Source organism: Oenanthe melanoleuca, chromosome 28 (genome assembly GCF_029582105.1).
Source record: "Oenanthe melanoleuca isolate GR-GAL-2019-014 chromosome 28, OMel1.0, whole genome shotgun sequence".
Lineage (NCBI taxonomy): Eukaryota > Metazoa > Chordata > Aves > Passeriformes > Muscicapidae > Oenanthe > Oenanthe melanoleuca.
In genome coordinates, this window is record NC_079361.1 from 2,067,532 (window position 1) to 2,086,607 (window position 19,076).

The window sequence follows — 19,076 nt, forward strand, 5'->3', positions numbered from 1 at the left end:
TTTCCAGCTGGCTTCCCGGCCAGGGAAACCTCACAGTACCTCGCTTGTGTCGGAAAAGGTGGAGCCGAGCCAAGAGCAGCAGGAGCCGGGGCAGGAGGAAATCCCCCGGCACCGGGGCTGGCCGCACACACTGCCCCATTGAGCGGCGGCGGGGAGGGACAGCACAGCCCCGGCAGGCAGGGACGGTGCCGAGAGCTTCTCCCCACCCACAGCCCCCAGAGAAGCTGTTCCAGGTGGTTCTTCCGTGGAGAAGCCTCGGGATGTCTCACAGGACAGAGTTCCCCACTCCCCACCCCGGCAGAGCGCGGCTCCGGTCCCTCCTTTTTGGCACCACCCCAAAACACCGCTGGTGGCAGGGCAGGGGGTGTCTGCACACAGGGAGGGGGATGACAGCCGGGAGTTTTGACTCCCAGACTTTGGGGACCATGTTTGAGCCATGTCAGGAACGTTTCAGTCACCTGCTGGTGAAGTTCAGCTGATGGGACACCACAGTCCTTGGAGAAACTCAGTGCCAGGATTTGGGATGGAGAAACTCAGAGCCAGGATTTGGGATGGAGAAACTCAGAGCCACAATTTGGGATGGAGAAACTCAGAACCAGGATTTGGGATGGAGAAACTCAGTGCCAGGATTTGGGATGGAGAAACTCAGTACCAGGATTTGGGATGGAGAAACTCAGTGCCAGGATTTGGGATGGAGAAACTCCGTGCCAGGATTTGGGATGGAGAAACTCAGTGCCAGGATTTGGGATGGAGAAACTCCGTGCCAGGATTTGGGATGGAGAAATTCAGAAACAGGATTTGGGATGGAGAAAGTCAGAACCAGGATTTGGGATGGAGAAACTCAGAGCCACGATTTGGGATGGAGAATGTCAGTGCCAGGATTTGGGATGGAGAATGTCAGTGCCAGGATTTGGGATGGAGAAACTCCGTGCCAGGATTTGGGATGGAGAAACTCAGTACCAGGATTTGGGATGGAGAAACTCAGAACCAGGATTTGGGATGGAGAAAGTCAGTGCCAGGACTTGGGATGGAGAAACTCCGTGCCAGGATTTGGGATGGAGAAGCTCAGTGCCAGGATTTGGGATGGAGAAACTCCGTGCCAGGATTTGGGATGGAGAAACTCAGTACCAGGATTTGGGATGGAGAAACTCAGAACCAGGATTTGGGATGGAGAAGCTCAGTGCCAGGACTTGGGATGGAGAAACTCCGTGCCAGGATTTGGGATGGAGAAGCTCAGTGCCAGGATTTGGGATGAAGAAACTCAGTACCAGGATTTGGGATGGAGAAACTCAGAACCAGGATTTGGGATGGAAAAACAGTGCCAGGATTTGGGATGGAGAAACTCAGAGCCACAATTTGTGATGGAGAAACTCCGAGCCAGGATTTGGGATGGAGAAATTCAGAAACAGAATTTGGGATTGAGAAAGTCAGTGCCAGGATTTGGGATGGAGAAAATCAGAACCAGGATTTGGGATGGAGCTCATCTTGAGCTCCCAGAAACTTTTGGTGTTGCTCAGCCCTCTCAGTAGAGGGAATGTTGCTGTGAGAGTGGAGAGCAGGGACCTGGTGGGATCCACTGGGGTCTGCTCCTCCTGCCTGTCACTGCCTGACAGGGGGATCCACTCAGACAGCAAAGCCTGGGCTCACAGCTGAGACTGAGCCAGCCAAAGAATAAAAAACTGAAACAAATAAGGGAGCAAACCTGGGATGGCCTCACTGAAGTGACCAGTCCGAGGTGAACAAGGGGCTGGGATGTCCCATCCAGGCTCTGCTTCAGATTTTCGACATTTGGGGTGTTTCCCAAACCTCTGGGTGTTTGTTCCCAGCTGCTGGGGATGGTCCTGAGCTGCCTGGGGAGGTTTTTGGGGAGGCTGAGCTCAGAGCTGAGTGCTGCTGTGTTTGAGGGGTTTTTGGGATCCCACAGGGATCCCACCCAGACCGAGTGGGTGGGATAGGAAACAACTCATTCATAACTCAGCAAGGCAAGGCTGTGATTTCCAGAGGACTTTCGTGAGCACAGATGTCCCAAGGCATCCACCACCACCTGGCTGGGTTTCCTCTGCTCTGTGGGCTCCTGCAGCTCAGTGTTCGTGCAGCATTCCTCCACAGCTTCCATCAGCCCCCAGAAATGCGGGGTCAGTCAGCTGAGAGCAGCCCCCAGTGCTCTGTGCACCTCGGTCACTGGCTCCCCTCTGTTCCTCCTGCAGCACGGGGTGATCGTGGCGGATGAGGAGGAATATTTCATCGAGCCCCTGAGCCCCGGGGCCAACGTCAGCGCGGGGGCTGAGGGCAAGGGCAGCCCCCACGTGGTGTACAAGCGCTCCTCCCTGCAGTACCCCCACATGGATGCAGCCTGTGGAGTGATGGGTAGGTGCTCCCACTGCCCCCTCCTCCAAAACAGCCCAAAACAGCCTGGGAAAATCCTGGCAGAGCAGCTTCTCTTCTCTTCTCTTCTCTTCTCTTCTCTTCTCTTCTCTTCTCTTCTCTTCTCTTCTCTTCTCTTCTCTTCTCTTCTCTTCTCTTCTCTTCTCTTCTCTTCTCTTCTCTTCTCTTCTCTTCTCTTCTCTTCTCTTCTCTTCTCTTCTCTTCTCTTCTCTTCTCTTCTCTCCTCTCCTCTCCTCTCCTCTCCTCTCCTCTCCTCTCCTCTCCTCTCCTCTCCTCTCCTCTCCTCTCCTCTCCTCTCCTCTCCTCCCCTCTCCTCCCCTCTCCTCCCCTCTCCTCCCCTCTCCTCTCCTCTCCTCCTTGCTGCAGGGCTTTAAAATTTGTAAATAGACCATGGAAAAGAAGAGGAAAAAACACCTCTTGTTTTTCTTCAGAAGAATCCTCCCAGATTTGGCCAATTTGCAGCGAGTTGGGAAATCACAGCTCACGTGTGCTCAGCACAGCCTTGGCTTTGGGCTCTGGGCTCTGCAGGTCGTGTCCACGTTGGGATAGCTCTGCTGCCAGGGGGGGCAGGTGGAAAAGGCCCTTGGAGGGTGGGATGTGGGGCCTGGCCGGTCACAGGGGGCTCTGGGGGGAGTTTAGGGGGAATGGTGACAGCACAGCAACCCCATTTCTGCACTTTGACCTCCCAAAGGTCCCACAAACCTCTGCCCACGTGCCCTTCTGGTCCTTGCCCTTCCCAGCAGGGTGTCCCAGAGTCTGGCTGCAATCCCTGGCCCTGGGAACAGCCAGTTTCACCATTACCCAAACCCTGCAGGCCCAGAGGATGCCCCTCCCTCAGTTAGAGGCTCTGTGGGGCTGAGGGGAGATCCCAGCCCTGCAGAAGGACCTGGTGCTTTTCCATGGGAACAGAGCAGAGCCTGCTCCTGTCTGGTGTCACCTCAGGGTGTCCATGCACTGCCCAGCAGGGACACTTGACCAGAGGAGGAGTCACAGCTGAAGGCACTGTCACCTTCTCTGGGTGCCCCCAGACCCACCAGCGCCCCTGGAGCCCCCTGTGCTTCCCTGGCCTCTCCCATCCCACTCTGGATGGAGCCCCAGCACTCTCCCCTCCTGCTGACTCCCTGCCACATTCCCCAGCTCCCAGAAATAATTTAGCCTGCTCCTAATTGCTTCTTGGAAAGCAGAGATGTGCATGGGAGCCACGGGCCAAAGGAGATGAGAACAACCACAGGGCAATGGCTGCAGCAAGGCCACCCCACCCTCAGCCTGCTGCCTGTGTCCTGCCCTGCCCTGACACCCCAGGAGCTGCAGGAGCTGGAGCTGGGAGGTTCTGGGGCTGCCTGAGGTCTGCCCATGTTCCCAGCCTGGCTGGGATGTGATGATCCAGAGCAGGGGAAAGGATCCAGCAGGATCTGCTGGCAGGGCTGGAGTCTCCCAGTCACCTCTCCTGCCCTGTGCTGGTCTCCAGGAGGGGATTTGGAGCTGATGGCTCTGCTGGGGACATCCCCAGGCTGGGCTCAGCAGCACTGGAAGCAAAGTCCCACAAAGCTGCTGCTGCTGTGGAGGCTGCAGCCCTTCCTGTGGTGGAAAAGCCAAGTCCTGAATCCAGGTCCTGGCAGGCAAAGGAAAGAGGAAAGGGTCTGCAAGGGCTTCATTTTCAGGTTCTGGCTGTGTACTCTCTAAGGCCACCCTGGGGCAGAGGTGAGGGCAGCCCAGAGGATTTTGGGCTGTGGTGGGCTGGGCACAGCCCTGCTGGGCAGGAGGGGACAGGAGGAGCCAGCAGGGCTGGCAGGAGCCTAGGGACAGCCCTGGACTGCCCTTGGGACATTTTCTAGGTGAACACATGGTGCACAAACCTCAGAATCACAGAATGGGTTGGGTTGGAAAAGACCCTTAAGACCATCCAGTCCAACCTGTGACCTAACACCTCCTCAACTCAACCCTGGCACTGGGTGCCACATCCAGGCTTTCTTTAGACTTCCAGTCCACCACCTCCCTGGGCAGATTCCATTGCCCAGTCCCTCTTGGAGTGAAGGATTTTTTTCATGACATCTAACCCAAATTCCCCTTGGTGCAGCTTGAGAGCTCCTCACACCTTTCCTCCCCTCAAACCCACCCCTGACCCCTGTGATCTCCCTGAGGGCACAGATCCATCCCCTGTGATCTGCCCCAAGGGCACAGAACCATCCCCTGTGATCTCCTTCCCCAAGGGCACAGAACCATCCCCATGGGCACAGATCCATCCCCTGTGATCTGCCCAAGGGCACAGAACCATCCCCTGCCCCGAGGGCACAGAACCATCCCCTGTGATCTCTCTGAGGGCACAGAACCATCCCCTGTGATCTGCCCATGGGCACAGAACCATCCCCTGTGATCTCCTGCCCCTATGGCACAGAACCATCCCCTGTGGCACAGAACCATCCCCTGTGATCTGCCCCAAGGGCACAGAACCATCCCCTGTGGCACAGAACCATCCCCTGTGATCCCCCCATGGGCACAGAACCATCCCCTGTGATCTGCCCATGGGCACAGCACCATCCCCTGAGCTCTTTCCCCTGTGGCACAGAACCATCCCCTGTGATCTGCCCGAGGGCACAGAACCATCCCCTGTGATCTGCCCGAGGGCACAGAACCATCCCCTGTGATCTGCCCTGAGGGCACAGAACCATCTCTCCTGCCCGAGGGCACAGATCCATCCCCTGTGATCTCCTTCCCAAGGGCACAGAACCATCCCCTGTGATCTCCCCATGGGCACAGAACCATCCCCTGTGATCTGCCCCAAGGGCACAGAACCATCCCCTGAGCTCTTTCCCCTGTGGCACAGAACCATCCCCTGTGATCTCCTTCCCCGAGGGCACAGATCCATCCCCTGAGCTCCTTCCCCCGAGGGCACAGATCCATCCCCTGCCCGAGGGCACAGATCCATCCCCTTGCCTCCCCAGACGAGAAGCCCTGGAAGGGGAGGCACTGGTGGCTGAGGACGCTGAAACCCTCCCCGCTGAAGCCATCGGGCAACCACAGCCAGCGGGGGCAGCTGCCCCTCAAGAGGTCGGTGAGCAGCGAGCGCTACGTGGAGACGCTGGTGGTGGCTGACAAGATGATGGTGGGGTACCACGGCCGCAGGGACATCGAGCAGTACATCCTGGCCATCATGAATATTGTAAGTGTTACACCCCCTCCTGACACTCGGTAACCCGGGACACCCGCTCTGCAGCGAGCCAGACTGCATTGAGCTGGTTCTGATCCATAAACAGCAGAGGTTTGTGTCCTAAAAGGAGGCAGAGGAGAACTTTTTGCTTTATTTGAATAAAGGGAGAGGCCATCGGGTGTTCCCCTGGGATCACTCCAATTTTTGGGGATGCAGCCTCCTTTTTATCCCAATTTCCCTCTCTCTTTTTATCCCAGTTTCCCTCTCTCTTTTTATCCCAATTTCCCTCTCTCTTTTTATCCCAGTTTCCCTCTCCCTTTTTATCCCAATTTCCCTCTCTCTTTTTATCCCAGTTTCCCTCTCCCTTTTTATCCCAATCTCCCTCTCTCTTTTTATCCCAGTTTCCCTCTCTCTTTCCCCATTGCTGAGGTACTTGAGAGGCACACACTTCCCAAACACCTGACACCTGAGATTCCCCTCTACTGTACAACCCTCCCTTTTAATTTTTAATTCTTACAGAATTCATGGGTTTTCCCCATTGCTTCTTTTATCTTCCAATATCCAATTTCATTTTTTAGCAAACCTGCAGTTTGTTTGTAAAGGCAAATCTCTTTTTCATTCATCAATCAGTGGAATCCCTCCCATTGTTTGTTTTATCTCTCCCTGCTGATTTTATCTAGGAGCAGACCCTCAGCTTGTTTGTAAAGACAAATCTGACATTCCTCTCATCCATATTTTGCTGCCTAGTTGTTTTTCTGCATATTTTGCTGTTTCTTCAGACACTTAACTGTTTTTCTGTATATTTCTTAGTTTAAACCAATGTTTATAACAAGTGCACAGAATGAGCCATTTTTAAGTGTTTTTTCTGCAACTTGTTGAGACCCATCAAAACCACTGAAATGTAATTGTGCTAAATCGAAAGAGAGAGCTAAAAACAAAATAGCAAAATTAAATACAAAAATTAAATATTAAATTAATTTTTAAGAATTAAAAATAAAAAAAATTAAAAATTAACTTATAAATTAACACAAAAATACAAAATTAAAAAACCCAAAATAAAAGTAAGCAGTAAAGTTCTAAACAACCATCAATCATCATACTTAAAAACCCCATGCAAAGCACATAAACAGCATAAAAGCACCAATCAAAAAATGCCTAATTGCATAAAAAGTAATCTTAATATGTATAATTAAAACTAAAAAATAGACAATAAATCAACTTCTGCATGATCATATTAATTTACTGTCCAAAAGTTTCTCCCACACACCAGGAGCCTCGTGGGCTGGGGGAGAGCTCATCACCCCAAATATCCATGTTGGGAAAAGGAGAATTTCCTGCACTAAGCAGGATGGGGACAGCACAGAATTGCACAGAATTTCACAGAATTGCACAGAATTTCACAGAATTGCACAGAATTGCACAGAATTGCACAGAATTGCACAGAATATCCAGGTTGGAAGAGACCTTCAAGATCAAGTCCAACCCAGCCCTAACACCTCAACTAGACCATGGCACCCAGTGCCACATCCAGTGTGTTTATAAACACATCCAGGGGTGATGACTCCACCCAGGCAGATGATTCCAGTACTTTATCACTCTTTCTGTGAAAAACTTTTTCCTAATGTCCAACGTGTATCTCCCCTGGCACAGCTTGGGACTGTGTCCTCTGGTTCTGTCAGTGCTGCCTGGTGAAAAGAGACCAAACCCACCTGAGCACAAACAACTTTCAGGGAGTTACAGAGGGTGATCAGGTCACACCTGAGTCTCCTTTTCTCCAGGATGAACACCCCCAGCTCCCCCAGTTGTTCTCTAAGATGAACACCCCCAGCTCCCCCGGTTGTTCTCCAAGATGAACACCCCCAGCTCCCCTGGTTGTTCTCTAAGATGAACCCCCCAGCTCCCCCGGTTGTTCTCCAGGATGAACACCCCCAGTTCCCCCGGTTGTTCTCTAAGATGAACACCCCCAGCACCCCCGGTTGTTCTCTAAGATGAACACCCCCAGTTCCCCCGGTTGTTCTCTAAGATGAACACCCCCAGCACCCCCGGTTGTTCTCTAAGATGAACACCCCCAGTTCCCCCGGTTGTTCTCTAAGATGAACACCCCCAGCACCCCCCGTTGTTCTCCAGGATGAACACCCCCAGTTCCCTCGGTTGTTCTCCAGGATGAACACCCCCAGTTCCCCCGGTTGTTCTCCAGGATGAACACCCCCAGTTCCCCCGGTTGTTCTCCAGGATGAACACCCCCAGTTCCCCCGGTTGTTCTCCAGGATGAACAAACACCCCCAGTTCCCCCGGTTGTTCTCTAAGATGAACACCCCCAGCTCCCCCAGTTTTTCTTCACAGGGTTTTGTTCCAAACCCCTCACCAGCCCTGTTGCTCTCCTCTGTACATCCTCCCTAAACTGAGGGGCCAGAACTGGACTCAGCAGGGAAGTCAGGTCTGTTCCAGGCTGGCAGTGGTGCCTCCCCAGGCTCAGCTTTGGGGTCACAAATCCCGCTGAGCACTGGGACCCTGCAGAGATAAACTCTGCCCCGTCCGACCCCGGGCTGCCAGAACAAAAGCCTTTCTTTGAACATGCTCTCAGCTCAAATTAGCATTGCAAATGCATCCAGCAAGCTGAGAAACACATGGGAAAGCGTAAGGGCAGGGGGCTCTCACGCCTGGGGGCTGAGCGGGGAGAGGGGCAGAAATCCCCCGAGCTCTGCTGCCCGCAGGGTACCGGGCTGGGCGCATTAAAATCCTGAATTGGATCCTCCTGTGAGGTGAGCAGCGTTTGGAAGTTCTCCATCAAGCTCTGAAAGCCCCTCTGTGCCGGCTCTTTGTCCCGTCCCCCGCAGGATCGCTTTTCATGCTTTGCATTTCTAAAGCCGACGCCAGATTTTCAAACAATCCCGGTTCGAGGCGTTTCATCTGCTCCGAAACACCGGCCGGGTGTTTTTGGCACGTTCCTGGGGGATGCTGTGCCCTCCCCTCAGCAAAGCTCCATCCCCGGGCTGCCCAAAATGCCCCACCTGAGCTCTGGGCTGAGGGATTTTGGCTTCCCTGCTCGGAGACAGCGAGCTCTGCCCGTGGTTTAGGGGATTCTGCTACTCAGTTAGTGGTGATGAGTCCCTTTTGCATCCCTGCTTCCCAAAAATGTTGTCAGGAAAATTAATCCACAACCACCAGAGGTTTATGTCAAAAAAGGAGGCAGAGGAGTCCTGTAACTTTATTTGAATAACGGGAGAGGCCATGGGGTGTTCCCCTGGGGTCTCTCAAATTTTTAGAGGATTTTTTTATCCCAATATTTTATCCCTTTTTATCCCAATTTCCCTCTCTCTTTTTATCCCAGTTTCCCTCTCTCTTTCCCCATTGCTGAGGTACTTGAGAGGCACACACTTCCCAAACACCTGATACCTGAGATTCCCCTCTACTGTACAACCCTCCCTTTTAATTTTTAATTCTTACAGAAGTCATGGTTTTTCCCCATTGCTTCTTTCATCTTCTAATATCCAATTTCATTTTTCAGCAAACCTACAGTTTGTTTGTAAAGGCAAATCTCTTTTTTTCCATTCACCAATCATTGGAATCCATCCCATTGTTTGTTTTATCTCTGAGTGCTGGTTTTATCTAACAGCAATCCCACAGCTCGTTATTAAAGACAAATCCCTCCTTGCTCTCAATGTTTTGTTCAGAGCCCAGCCCTGATTCCCTGCCCAGCCCTCCCCAGCTCACCCAGACACAGGGCTCATTTTTAAGACTCCTCTTTTCTTGTTTCTTGGAGGTCAGGTTGCCAAACTTTTCCAGGACTCGAGTCTGGGCAATATTGTCAATATCCTGGTGACCCGGCTGATCCTGCTCACCGAGGATCAGGTAAGCTGGGCTTTGCTGAGCCTGTCCTGTGCCTCACTTCCCTCCAGGAGCTGTGTCCCCCTGGATGTCACTCCCAGGGATTCCCCCACTACAGCCTGGCTGATCCCCATCCTCCCAATGCCCCCTGAGGACTGGGCTGAGCAGACCTCTGGGAATCTGATTTTTTCCATGATATGGTGACTTCAGGGAGGTTTAAGCAGATTTAGTTCTCCTGGAGTCCCACCTTTCTTGCTTCCCCGTGGCCTCCATGAGGATCTGGGGGTGTCTGGATGGTGTCAGTGCTCTGCTGGCACGGAATGGGCAGTGCCTTCCCACCACAGCTTTCCTGGGAATGTACTGTCCCATTGCTTCCATTGCAGCCCACGCTGGAGATCAACCACCACGCAGGGAAATCGCTGGACAGCTTCTGCAAGTGGCAGAAATCCATCGTGAACAGGAACGGCAACGGGAACGCCATCCCTGAGAACGGCATCGCCAACCACGACACGGCCGTGCTGATCACCAGGTGAGCCCTGACCTGCCATCACCAGGTGAGCCTTGTGTGCTGGGGGTGGCACCAGGTGAGCCCTGTGTGCTGCCATCACCAGGTGAGCCCTGTGTGCTGGGGGTGATACCAGGTGAGCCCTGGCCCTGTCATCACCAGGTGAGCCCTGGCCCTTTGGGGTGACACCAGGTGAGCCCTGTGTGCTGGGGGTGATACCAGGTGAGCCCTGGCCCTGTCATCACCAGGTGAGCCCTGGCCCTTTGGGGTGACACCAGGTGAGCCCTGTCCCTTTGGGGTGACACCAGGTGAGCCCTGTGTCCTGTGATCACCAGGTGAGCCCTGTCCCTTTGGGGTGACACCAGGTGAGCCCTGTGTCCTGGGGGTGGCACCAGGTGAGCCCTGGCCCTGGGGGTGACACCAGGTGAGCCCTGTCCCTGGAGGTGACACCAGGTGAGCCCTGTGTCCTGGGGGTGACACCAGGTGAGCCTTGTCCCTTTGGGGTGACACCAGGTGAGCCCTGGCCCTGTCACCACCAGGTGAGCCCTGTGTGCTGGGGGTGACACCAGGTGAGCCCTGGTCCTTTGGGGTGACACCAGGTGAGCCCTGTCCCCTGGGGGTGACACCAGGTGAGCCCTGTGTGCTGGGGTGACACCAGGTGAGCCCTGTCCCCTGGGGGTGACACCAGGTGAGCCCTGGCCCTGGGGGTGACACCAGGTGAGCCCTGTCCCCTGGGGGTGACACCAGGTGAGCCCTGTCCCTTTGGGATGCAAACGCCGGCTCCGAGCTCTCCATCCTCCCTCCAGATGTTCGAGCCAGCCCGGAGCCGCTCGCTGAGCCCGGACAGCGCCCGGCGCATCCGGCCCCATCAATTCCCGGTGTCCCGATAAGATCTTGCTGAGCTCGGGGCTTTTTTCTGCTGCAGGGACGTGTCGAAGCCGAGCCGCCGAAGGCTTTAAAGGCATTCGCTCAAAACAAAGCAACAAATGTTTTGTTTCCTGCCGAGAGGAGGGGAGAGGTTTGGGCATTTCCAGGGAGTGCCAGGGGCCAAAGGGACAGGAGCCATCCCCGGGAATGTGTCGCGCTTAACCCTTCGTGTGCTGCCCCTTCTCACCGCCCACCCTCATCCCCGAGGGGTCAGTGGGGCGAGGGGTGCAGGAGGGTCCTGCCCGGTGTCCCCAAACCCACTCTGGGGTCACAATCCTCAATCCTCACCCCATGGGTGTCCCCAAACCCCACTGGGGTCACAATCCTCAATCCTCACCCCATGGGTGTCCCCAAACTCATACTGGGGTCACAATCTCAATCCTCACCCCATGGGTGTCCCCAAACTCATACTGGGGTCACAATCTCAATCTTCACCCCATGTGTCCCCCCAAACCCACTCTGGGGTCACAATCCTCAATCCTCACCCCATGTGTCCCCCCAAACCCACTCTGGGGTCACAATCCTCAATCCTCACCCCATGTGTCCCCCCAAACCCACTCTGGGGTCACAATCTCAATCCTCACCCCATGGGTGTCCCCAAACTCATACTGGGGTCACAATCTCAATCCTCACCCCATGGGTGTCCCCAAACCCACTCTGGGGTCACAATCTCAATCCTCACCCCATGGGTGTCCCCAAACCCACTCTGGGGTCACAATCCTCAATCCTCACCCCATGGGTGTCCCCCCAAACCCACTCTGGGGTCACAATCCTCGGTGCAGCCCCAGCCCAGCCCAGCTGGCCCCAGGTCCCCCAGCTTGACCCCACCCTACCCAGCTCTCAGCCTTTCAGCTCAGATTTGCAAACCCCAAATGTTTATCTTTGCAAAGAAATGAGAATATTCCCCTTCTAACCCAAACTGGTCTCATTTGGTCCCATTTTGGGGACACGGTGTTTCCATCTGGAGAAGGTTTTTGCTCTCCTTGTTTTACCTTTCCTTGTACCCAGCTAATGATGTGCAAACAGTGGATTCCTTCATGCAATGCCTGGAAGTCAAGGCCAGGAACAGAGGGAAGAGTCACCTTGAATCAACCCAGACTGGATTTGTTTGGAAAACTCTCAGTGAAGAACTGAACTGAAAAAAAATATAGATATTAAAAAAATCACTGGAGCATTTTCATGAAACCACAGTGGGGTTTGAAATGGAACATGTTTTCAAACTGAGATTTTTTTTTTTATTTATTCTTATTTTGTTTTTAATCAGAATTTCATATGCCCCATCCCTGGCAGTGTCCAAGGCCGGGCTGGATGGGGCTTGGAGCACCCTGGGGTAGTGGGAGCTGTCCCTGCCCATGGCAGGGGGTGGGATGGGATGATTTTTAAACTCTTTCCCAACCCAAGCCATGCAGGGATTCCGTGTTTCTCTGTTTGATTGATACAATTTCCTGCAAGAGACCTGGGTTTGCAGAGCAGAGGTTGGTCCTGTCGTTGTCCCTGTGCCCAGTGGCTCCCAGGAGTGCTGGGGAGCAGAGCTCAAACCCACAGAGCTCCAGGCTGGAGTAACCTGGTCCCTGCTGAGTTATGGAATCATTAAAGTTGGAAAAGGCCTCCAAGATCATCAGGTCCAACCTTTGACTGAATTCTCTTGTCCACTAAACCACAACCTGAAGTGCCACATCTGCTCAAGTTTTTAACACCTCCAGGAGTGGTGACTCTACCACTGCCCTGGACAGCCCATTCCAGTGCCTGATAATCCTTTCCATGAACAAATTTTCTCTAAAATCCCATCTAAACCTCCCCTGGCATAGCTTGGTGCTGTTTTCCCTCCTCCTGTCCCTGTTCCTGGAGCACAGCCCGACCCCCCCGGCTGTCCCCTCCTGTCAGGGAGTTGTGCAGAGCCAGAAATTCCCCCTGAGCCTCCTTTTCTCCAGGCTGAGCCCCTTTCCAGCTCCCTCAGCCCCTCCTGGTGCTCCAGCCCCTTCTCCAGCTCTGTTCCCTTCCCTGCTCATTCACCACCACATTTCATCAAAACCAAGCTGAGCCTGGCTCAGCTCTGCCCCAGAGTTCAAGGACAGGCTGAGTTAAAACCCTCAGTGAGTGTTGTCCTGCCTGGCACCATTGGTGTTTCCAGCCCAGAAATGTTCCACAGGTGCTTTGGAGGGTTTGGATGTGAACACATCAGCGAAATGACAACTCCCAAAATCAGAAGTGTCCCTAACGCTGCCCTCTCTCCTCCCCAGGTACGACATCTGCATCTACAAGAACAAGCCCTGTGGCACCCTGGGTGAGTGCAATTCCCACAGCCCTCAGCAGAACTTTGGGAGTGTGGGCTGGGCCATCCCTTATCCCTCCTGTGCCACCCCCTTTCCCACCTCTGCCAGTGGAAGTTGTTTCATCCCTTTCCAGCTGTGCCATTCCCTTTTCCTATCTGTGCTATCCCTTCCCACCTGTGCTATTCCTTCCCACCTGTGCCATCCCTTTCCAGCTGTTTCATCCCTTTCCCTCCTGTACCATCCCCTTTCAGCTGTTCCATCCTTTCCCACCTGTGCCATCCATTTCCAGCTGTGCCATCCTTTTCCAGCTGTGCTATCTTTTATCCCATCTGTGCCATCCTTTCCCAGCTGTTCCATCCCATTTCCACCTGTGCCATTCCCTTTTCCAGCTGTGCCATTCCCTTTTCCAGCTGTGCCATCCCATTTCCCACCAGTGCCATCACTTTGAAGCTGTTTCATCCCTTTCCATCTGTGCCATCCATTTCCAGCCGTGCCATTCCCTTTTCCAGCTGTGCCATCCCTTTCCAGCTGTTCCATCCCTTCCCACCAGTGCCATCCCTTCCCACCTGTGCCATCCCTTCCCAGCTGTTCCATCCCATTTCCACCTGTGCCATTCCCTTTCCAGCTGTGCCATCCCTTTCCAGCTGTGCCATCCCCTTTCCCACCTGTTTCATCCCTTTCCCACCTGTGCCATCCCTTCCCACCTGTGCTATCCTTTATCCCAGCTGTTCCATCCCATTTCCCACCAGTGCCATCCCTTCCCAGTGAAGGTGAAGCTCCTGCCCCAGCACCAGCAGCAGGGCCAGGATCAGATCAGTGGTTTCCAGCCTCTCATCCCTTCTGTGAATGCTAAACCAGGAGCCCTGAGGATGGAAGGGCCCTGGAACTCTCCTCTGTTCCACCCCTGGGCCAGCTCCAGCCTCATGATTAAGAACCACTCGCTTTTAGGGCTTGTCCATGTCCTGCTGGAGTATTCCTGGCTGAGCAGGGAGAAATCTGACAGTTTTTGATGACTGTAGAGGGAATTCTTTATTGGCACAGCCAGACCCTGCAGCCCTCTCTGGCTGCAGCTGCTCCTTTGTCTCGCCCTGGTCTAGACTGAGCGGGCAGGGAGGGATTTCTGCTCTGAATCACTGCCCTGCAAAGGGCAGAGCTGCTGGGTCTCTGACCCCTGAGGCTGGGGGAGCTGGGATGGCTCAAATCATTCCACTGGCCCCTCCCTGCCTGGGGCAGTGGCACAGTTTGTGGTGGGGTGGGCAGAATCTGCTGGCACAATTCAGGGGGATTTCAGCACCATCCAGCCCTCCCAGTGAGCCATGCTGGATTCCTGCTGGGTGCCAGGCAGAACCCAGGTTGGATCCTTGCTCAGCTGTCCCTGGCAAGGTTTGGATGGCCCAGAACTGTGCAGCTCACTGAGATTCCTCCACCAGGGCTGTGCCAAGGACTGCTCCCCTCTGCACATTTGGATACAGAATTCAGAGGATTTTGACCCTTTCTTAGCATTTCTGAGCCTGTCACTGTTAATTTCCCATCAGTGCTGAGTGACCATGGCCTGTAAGAGCCATGAGTCCATCCCAAAGCCCAGAGCAATGGTGAGAAGGAACTGGCTGTGCTCAGTGTTACAGAGTGTGTAAAATCCACTGAGGAGTTTAACTCAGCCTGTCCTTGAACTCTGGGGCTGAGCTGAGCCAGGCTCAGCTTGGATTTGATGAAATGTGGTGGTAGAGCATGGGCAGGGAAAGGAATGGAGCCCCAGAGAGGCTGAGGGAGCTGGAAAGGGGCTCAGCCTGGAGAAAAGGAGGCTCAGGGGGAATTTCTGGCTCTGCACAACTCCCTGACAGGAGGGGACAGCCGGGGGGGTCGGGCTGCGCTCCAGGGAACAGGGACAGGAGGAGAGGGAACAGCACCAAGCTGTGCCAGGGGAGGTTTAGATTGGATTTTAGGTAAAATTTCTTGATGGCAAGGATTACCAGGCACCCTGTGGTGGCCCTGTGTGACAGCTCTGTCCCCTCCCAGGCCTGGCCCCCGTGGGGGGGATGTGTGAGCGGGAGAGGAGCTGCAGCATCAACGAGGACATCGGGCTGGCCACCGCCTTCACCATCGCCCACGAGATCGGCCACACGTGAGCACTGCCCCCCACGGCTCCTGGGGGCTGAAAACCCTTCCTGGGGGCTGAAAACCCTTCCTGGGGGACATCCAGCTGCACCCAAACCCAGCTGAGCTCCTCTCTGTGCCCTCCAGGTTTGGCATGAACCACGACGGGGTCGGCAACAGCTGCGGCTCGCGGGGGCAGGAGACGGCCAAGCTGATGGCAGCTCACATCACCATGAAGACCAACCCCTTTGTCTGGTCCACCTGCAGCAGGGATTACATCACCAGCTTCCTGGAGTAAGGAATCCACCCCTCCCTGCCCTTCCTCCAGCCTCCTCTCATCTCTTGTGAGAGCCCCTGTTGCATTTGGGAGAGGCACAAGGAAATCAGCAACAAAGGTTCTTTGTGCTATGGAGAAGCAAAAAGCCACAAGCAAAAAGCCTTTATTATTTAAAGCACAACACTTATATGGGGTGGTTTGTGGCAGCAAGGATAGAAATGATTCCAGTGGTCCAAGAGAGGTGACAGCCCTGGTCAGGTCTCTCATGCACCCTGCAGGTGCACCATCATTTTTGTAATTATTTTCTCTTATGTTTTCCTTGAGAAATCCAAGCTGCTTCCCTGCAGAATCCACCAACAGACCCCCAAACCCCCCAGCACCTCCTGTCTTGTCTCCCAGCACTTCACCCTGTCCCCAGAGTCACATTCTTTCCTTCCTTCAGACTTCCCTGGGTTTTTCCTGCCTGTTGAACATCTAAACCCGTTATGTTGTGGCTGAGAGAGCTTTATTTGGGTTTCCCACATCCAGAAACTTCACAGATAGATCAGTCCCCCCTGGAGGCATTTGGGTGGTTCTGAGGTCCAGCCAGGAATGGCAGAGAAGGGTTGGTGTGGTGGGGAAGGAGGGTCTGGGGGCAGGACTGGGTCTGCATCATGCAGGTGCTTACTCCAGGCAGTGAGGAGGAATTTTCAGAGCAAAGATTTTGGTTTTCTTTTTCTTCCAAAGCAGCTTTAGGAGCTTTTTTCAGATTTTTTTTTTTTTTTTTTTTTTTTTTTTTTTTTTTTTTTTTTTAATTTCAGGAGAAGGGACAGGACAAGAGGGGATGCATGTGAACTCAAAGAGAGCAGTTTAGATTGGCTATTGGGCAGGAATTTCTTTGTTGTGAGGGTGGGGGTGCCCAGAGCAGCTGTGGCTGCCCCTGGATCCCTGGCAGTGTCCCAGGCCAGGCTGGACATTGGGATTGGAGCAGCCTGGGACAGTGGGAGGTGTCCCTGCCATGGCTGGGGTGGCACTGGATGAGTTTTAAGTCCCTCCCAACCCAAACCATTCCATGATTTAGGCTCCTAAACCCCAGAGTTCGAGGCTGTCACCATGCCTGAATCAAACCCTTGCAGGGTTCAGGCAGCCCCTGGGTTTCTATCCCAAACCAATCCTTTGGGATCCCTTTTGGTGAGGTTTTAGTGAGGTTTTTTGTAGGACAGTGGCACTTCCCAAAGGAAGGGCAGGGCTTGAGGGATGAGTGGAAGCAGCACCAGTGTGGGGTCAGGGTGGAGGGAAGCCCCCAGGGAGCAGAGCAGCAGAGCAGCAGCCAGGACTCCTCCCGAGGTTTCCCTGTGTCCTGTGTCCAAGCAGGCTCGGCAGCAAACCCCACATGTGGCAGCCCTGTCCCCCTGGCCCTGCCAGGCTGCCCCGTCCTCTGCTGACCCCCAGCTCCTGGCAGCCCTGGGGGAGGATGGAGAGTCCATCCTGCTCCAGGAACCTCCAGTGGGACACGGAGTGTGCAGGGTTTGGGGCTGGGGGTGATGACAGCGCCTTTGATTTAGGGGGAGCGAGGAAAGGGGAGGGAAAGGAGTTTCTGGCTGAATTTGGATGTTTCTACAAAAAGTCTGGCAAGCAGGAGGTTGGGCTTGGAAAGGGGGCTTCACAGCTGGGTGGGGAGGGGCAGCTCCTCTGCCCACCTGAGGGTGCTGGGCACACCCAGGCTCTGCCACAGGGACAACCAGGGGCTGGCAACAGCCTGCAGAACGTCTGGAGCTGTGTCAGGGCTGGCATGGAGCTCAGGGAAAGGTTCTTCCCCCCGAGGGTGCTGGGCACTGCCCAGGCTCCCCAGGGAATGGTCCCGGCCCCAAGGCTGCCAGAGCTGCAGGAGCGTTTGGTGTAAGAGCCTAAAATGAGGATGCAGAGCTCCTGGAGGGCTCTTTAAAATGCTGTTTATTGTGTCTGAATGATGCAGCAATTCGCGGGTCCTGAGTGACAAGAGCCCAGCCCGAAGCCTTTTCAGCCACAGCTGTGGGTTCCTCTGAAAGCTCCTTCTAGTTCTGGTTACAATGCATTAAATACTTTTCATTTCAGAGCATCTTAAAACATGACAACCAGTCGATATTTTTACTGTCACCTATAGCCTATCATAGCTACTGACATTACATATTCATGTTATGATTTTCCAGTCACACAAGGTTAGTGTGTTACAGGTTAAGAGAGAAGTTGTTTTTCAGTTTTCTTGCAGTGGAAAATCCTGGGATTTTTTTTCTCTATTTGCAACATGGCATTTTTGTCTGTGAAAATGCTTTTGCTTGGTAAAAACATCCTTTGTTTGAGGTGGATTTCTCCTTTGCTCTAAGTCATAAAAGCCTTTCCAACTCACCTGCTCTTTGCCTTCTTAGTTACCCAGTAAAACTCACTCAGCAATTCTTTTCTTCTACATCAAAACTTGCTATCATTTCTATTCCTTCTGCAGATTCTACAGGCAGAAATCTTTCTGTTATACATATATATCTGTGAGACCTTCCTGTCAACTCCTCATCCTTCCCCACAGTTTGGACAGTGGATGCTCAGGGTGGGATTTGGGGGCTCTGGGCAGGGCCAGGGGCTGCACTGATGATCCCTGAGGGATCCAGTCAGGATATTCCAGGGTTCATAGAATCATGCAACCAGCACTTCCAGAGTTACCTTGGGCCCAGGATGTGCCTCCCCCGACCCAGATTTGTCCCGTCACTCGGCCGAGCTCAGCCCGGCGGCGCCGGGAGCTCCTCTGTCCCCTCAGCCCTGCTGAGCTCTGCCTCTCCCTCTCTGCTTCCAGCTCCGGGATGGGACTGTGCCTGAACAACGCCCCTCCCAAGCAGGATTTCATCTACCCCACGGTGGCCCCGGGCCAGGCGTACGATGCCGACGAGCAGTGCCGCTTCCAGTACGGAGTCAAATCCCGCCAGTGTAAATACGGGGTAGAGAGCCTTCCTGCTTTACTATCGGTTCAGGGCTGGGGAGGGGGTGGCAGGGGAGGGAAGCTCCGTGGGGCTGCCCCCGCTGCCCACAGCACTGTCCTGCCCCAGGCCAGGGCACTGCCCAGCTCCCGGGTGGGGTCGGGTTGTTGGACGGGCGCTGGACAGACTCACGAGCTCGCTGTTATCTGTTCTTCAGGTTTGCAGTTTATTGTGAGGGTGTGGGTGTAAGAAAGAGTGTGGGGCATGGAGAGTAAGAGATGAGAGCAAGAGAGAGCTTAGAAATCAGAGCTAAGGGGTAAGAGAGAAAAGATAAGAGGGCAGAGAGCAGAGAGTGATTTCCCCTTCACAATACAATAAGTATTCTTCTACAATGAATATTCTAATTTTCCAATAACCAATCTAATACAATATACTAATTTCCTAATATTTGCATGCAACCTATAGGAACTACTAAATTCCCATGTTTTATGGCTTTCTTATCTGTAACCCTTATCTTCAAACCTTTCCTGCCATCCTTGGGACAGGATGTCTGTTGGTTCTTTGGTGTTTGTGGCATTTGGTATCATCTAAACAAAGGGAGAGGCCTCAAACCTTCACATGACTGTTTTCAGCATCTATGTCAAAGTGTGCTAACATCTCTATTTCACCTGTTGTTTCAGAACTACTTGCTAGGCACTTATAAGATTTCTCTATTCCC

At 53.8% G+C, this 19,076-nt stretch overlaps 1 protein-coding gene across 1 annotated transcript in view; it reads left to right on the forward strand.

The window, feature by feature from the left end:
• Positions 1–19,076, forward strand: part of ADAMTS10 (ADAM metallopeptidase with thrombospondin type 1 motif 10) — a 73,507-nt gene that overhangs the window by 24,891 nt on the left and 29,540 nt on the right. The window contains exons 4-11 of the mRNA XM_056512660.1: positions 2,208–2,367; positions 5,328–5,545; positions 9,302–9,385; positions 9,745–9,890; positions 13,034–13,077; positions 15,083–15,188; positions 15,308–15,454; positions 18,238–18,379. Of these exons, the coding sequence (XP_056368635.1) occupies positions 2,208–2,367; positions 5,328–5,545; positions 9,302–9,385; positions 9,745–9,890; positions 13,034–13,077; positions 15,083–15,188; positions 15,308–15,454; positions 18,238–18,379 (1,047 nt within the window). The remainder of the gene's footprint in view (positions 1–2,207; positions 2,368–5,327; positions 5,546–9,301; positions 9,386–9,744; positions 9,891–13,033; positions 13,078–15,082; positions 15,189–15,307; positions 15,455–18,237; positions 18,380–19,076) is intronic.